The sequence below is a fragment of the Buceros rhinoceros genome, unplaced genomic scaffold, assembly GCF_000710305.1.
Source record: "Buceros rhinoceros silvestris isolate BGI_N320 unplaced genomic scaffold, ASM71030v1 scaffold29084, whole genome shotgun sequence".
Taxonomy (NCBI): domain Eukaryota; kingdom Metazoa; phylum Chordata; class Aves; order Bucerotiformes; family Bucerotidae; genus Buceros; species Buceros rhinoceros.
Genome location: NW_010407009.1, coordinates 1 through 4,369, shown reverse-complemented (window position 1 = coordinate 4,369; position 4,369 = coordinate 1). Strand labels below are relative to the sequence as shown.

The window sequence follows — 4,369 nt, the reverse complement described above, 5'->3', positions numbered from 1 at the left end:
AGAGTAGTACAAGTAAAGTTACAAAAAAATCTGGAGAAAAAAAGTGCTGAGAAGACATTAAAGAACAAAGGAACCTGAATCTTGTATGCATAATAAAGGCCAAAGGTAAAACTAATAAAATTCCTACCTTATAGATTTAAATATAAAACATTAAGGCTGTTTAGGAAGTCCAAGGAAGAGAATTTTCAGCACTGTGCAAGTTTTTAAAGCATTCTCTCCCCATCGCACTTTCAAATCCCCTAAGTTGGAATTCAAGTGTATTCTAAGTTTTAGGCCAGAAAGCCATCACTGGAGGTGAAAATTAAAACTGACTTCTTCCCAGTGTGAAGAGCAGGAAAGAGGACAAGAGCATCCCTGAAGTTCTAACTGACCAAGAATTACGTAACTGTATGTCCAAGCACTCTAATAAATGGGCTACTTGCAGGCCAGTTCCTAAAAGAGCTTTCAGTACAAATTCAGGTCCTTACTCTGATCAAGTATGAAAGCAGCATTGCTTTGTGCAACTTCATAGCCTTGTTCTGCCAGAAGAAGATACTGGACCACAGCAGAATTTGAATCACCATCTTTATAGCTGTTGTAGGCAGTCATCAGTCTTTCAGACCAACGTCCCCGTTCGCATACATTCTTAAACAACTGCAGAGGAAAGAAAAAAAAATAGCTGGAGAAGACTGGGCTTCAGAAACTTCAGAGTTTTAGGTTTTGCAAGAGGTAAACCTTTAACATTCAAATGACTGTTCAAAATATTTACATGTCACAGGAAAAACCTGATAGACAAGCTCACTGCCTAAGGCAGGCTTATTCTAAGATACAGGTTACTAAGCAAATACATGTCAAGATTCAGATATTTACTCAGAATTATCCTTAACAACAGCTTTGTTACACTTAAATCCATATTAAATGAAGAAATCAGTACTTATAAAATGCCAGTGTTTGCTTTCTCTTGATTTTCTTCAAAGTTAATAAAGCAAATACAAGGTTGCCATAAAAAATTATGACTTCTCACGAGATACAAAGGTGTTTGATTATATATCACTTTTCCTTTTGATAGTCTCAGCTAGAGTCACCAGTGGATTTTAGCGAAGACAAATTTCCTTTATAAGCTGACATAATTATATCCAACCTTTGGCAAATCAGTTAACGCAGTCAACTGTTTGACCTTTATAAATGAACGACCTTACCTCAACAGCAGTATGACAGGATCGCATCACCCCAGTGCCAGTAGCATGCATCTGAGCCAGATTATAAAAAGCTAGAATGTGGCCACCCTGGGACGCCAAATTAAAATATTTCAAAGCTTGTTTATAGTCTCTCTTGACTCCAATGCCATCTGAAAGAAAGAATAAGTCATTGCTATTCATTCCTCTTGAAAAGCAGAGTTGTATGAAACACAGTATGTATTTACTCTTTAAAATTATTACAGAAAAATGTTGTGAAAGTGTTAGGAAGAAACACTAAAATATAAATGCAATGCAGTAACACAACTCTACGTGCAGTATATATATGCTTCTAATGCCACCTAGTGAACGGTTACTGAAGGGAGGATGTTTAAACTGCAAATCATCATTTTGATGCCACTTACTGTAATACATGGAACCTAGCTGAAGTTGTCCATCAACCCATCCCTGTTCTGCAGCCTCCTGGAAATACTTCAGAGCTAGCTCATAGTTCTGTGGGAAGATTTGGTCAACTCATTAGAGCCTTGCAATACACCACAATTGAAGTAAAGAAAGGAAATACACATGTGCATGGGTAAATGTAAGGATGTATCTACATTACAGAAAATTTACAGTGAGATGTTCTAGTGCTAAAATATATATATATACCTGGTCAAAATTTTGAAACAAAAAAATGGAATAGCCTACAAATGATACTAGCATTTAAGTCCGTAGCTATCCCAAAGCTGGCATCCACATATAGCATTGCTATGAATAGTTACACTAAACACAATGGATGCCCTGTTTCTAGAACAGCTATGTAACTTATTTCCTCAACTTTGGACTAATTCAACTTCTGAGTATCTGTTGGCATAGCTAAATATAAAACCTTTGACAAGAAACCTTGTGGGAGGCAAGGCAAACGAACTCATTAAAACTTTGCTCCTCCACTCTCACACGAGACAGTACGAGGACAGTTAGGATTTCTGTCGCAAGAAAATTAGAGCCAAGTTCAAAACTCCTGTTAAAAATTCACACTGCTCTGCATTTCTAATAGCTTCCGTAACATTTCCAAACTTAGAGGGAACTCAGATTTCACAGCTGCTAACTACACAGTGAAATTTTTTTAAAATATTATAGATCTACTCATGGAGTTTTCGGTTTAAGATAAATCTTCACAATTAAGTCTTCTATGGCACTTCCCTCCACAGGAGTTGTGGAGTTGTGTTCTGTTGACAACAAGAAGTTACACAATCACCTATGAATAGAAAGACGACTGTCAAAAGCTTACCACTGGAACACCTCTTCCGTAGAGGTAAGCCATTCCTAACCCGCTCTGTCCAACTGGATTACCCTGAAAACACAAGAAAACACTTCTGCAAAGGCAGGCATAACCCACAGCTATGTCTTTCAAACTTGGTATGTTTTAAACATCACTAAACCAAACAGTGCTTAAAATAGATTTGTAACTTTGCTCCTAGTGGGTAATTATTTATTCAGGGAGAAAGGAGCATCTTTGGTAACTTTTATTCAGTAACTACGCAGGTGATTAACAGGGAAAAAAAGCTCTACTGTGCAATTAAAAAAAACGTACAAGACATAGAACCCAAACCCATGGAAAGTTGGAGCATTAGTAGCTTATTCATCTTTACCTTTTCTAAGTTTGAGATGATCTGGACGCTACAGAAGCTCCCAAAACAACTACAGGAACTCTTGAGAATCTGACTTAATTTAAGGGCAGATTGGTTGCTGTCCTGTCAGGCTGCATTACGGAACACTGCCCCTGCCAAGTATGGTATTCCTTCAATGCCAAGATAGGCAATGAGGAGCACCAGAAGCCTTCAGTGAATGTGGGAAGTTAGGCAATAGAGAGATCCTTATTCTAGCTAATTGTGGAATGCAAGGACACAAGATGAAGACAGTTATCTTACAACTGTTCCTTCAAAACTTCATCTACTGTGTTTCACATGCTAAACATCTTTCCTGGAGAACTACTCATGCTTCAGCTCTACAAATGCTACCATAAGTGATAGGTCGAAGGGATTAACAGCCCAAACTCATACATTCCAATGAGGTGAGAGGTGTAAACCCAAAAAACTTTTATCTGTTCACTGACCACAAAACAGAACCAAAATAGTATAGTATCACTTCACTGTAAACTTCTGTGACAGGTAACGTAAGTGTTAATTTTCATTAATCTGAATAGAATTGCAGGCTATTTAGGTGAACAATATTTTATATGGATACCAACATCCATGAGAGTTTGACTCCTTGTACCCAGAACTGGAGGCAGTTTCCAACAGTTTAGACAATCAGGGTTTAACATGGGCTGATCTGGGACAGAAGCTGGGATTAGGCGTATGTACGCGGAAGATCACAAAAAGCAGCATTTGCAGCATTTCCGCGCTAATCAACTTTAGCGCAGATGTTGTATTTTTAGCTGATAGAAAAATCATACCATATCAGCAGCTTTCTTGAAATACTGAAGAGCTGTTTCATTGCTCTGAGGTACAACATCACTTCCTTCTGAGTACATCTGAGGAAGAAAGGCATTATTGAAGAACAGCTGAAGAAGTCAGTTTAGCATGGAGATTGTGAAACATTTTCACTTTGTGTTTGAGGGAATTTGTTGTACTATTAAGACTATTCTGACTACTGCATTACTTCATAATCATTAAAGAACTTGCCTAGAAGCAGAAAACACACCTCTGTGCTGTAAAATTCAGATTCAGAGCATTTAACTTTCTAATGGAGAATGAACTGCCCATAAAACTGAGAAGCTGTCAGGAAAATTCTCTTCATTTCTGCACTCTATCAGCATGCAGCAAAGAACATATAATCACGCAAAAATCTCGAGATCAGCAGAAGCCAAGCTATATTGGCAGTTCAAATACTTCTTGGAAACAAAGCAAAAGTTGGTTCATTTCAGCATTAATTAGAAACAAAACAATCAGTAAAGAAAGCAGGAGCTTGCCATTTCTCCTGTCAGGTGGCTTGACCAGCACACTATGAATTTTGCATTCTCGACTGCACTGACAGCCTGAAAAAGATGAACTAGAGATGCTGTTTATTGCAGTTTAATCTTAGAGGGTAGTTAAACGGAGTAATAAGGATCTAGCTCCTCCTGCAACACATCTCAGGTGAGCAGCTAAGCAGTAACACATTAACATTACCAATTGCTGCTTGTCAATCACGTTTTAGATTAAAAAAAAAAA

The 4,369-nt window shown here is 37.8% G+C and overlaps 1 protein-coding gene across 1 annotated transcript in view; it reads right to left on the bottom strand.

The window, feature by feature from the left end:
- Positions 1-3,699, bottom strand: part of LOC104491860 (protein sel-1 homolog 1) — an 11,807-nt gene extending 8,108 nt beyond the window's left edge. Inside the window, exons 1-5 of the mRNA XM_010134338.1 lie at positions 3,613-3,699; positions 2,446-2,508; positions 1,580-1,667; positions 1,179-1,327; positions 468-633 (exon numbers count right to left, since the gene is read on the bottom strand). Coding sequence (XP_010132640.1) covers positions 468-633; positions 1,179-1,327; positions 1,580-1,667; positions 2,446-2,508; positions 3,613-3,690 — 544 coding nt within the window. The 5' untranslated portion in view covers positions 3,691-3,699. The remainder of the gene's footprint in view (positions 1-467; positions 634-1,178; positions 1,328-1,579; positions 1,668-2,445; positions 2,509-3,612) is intronic.
- Between the last annotated feature and the right edge of the window lie 670 nt (positions 3,700-4,369).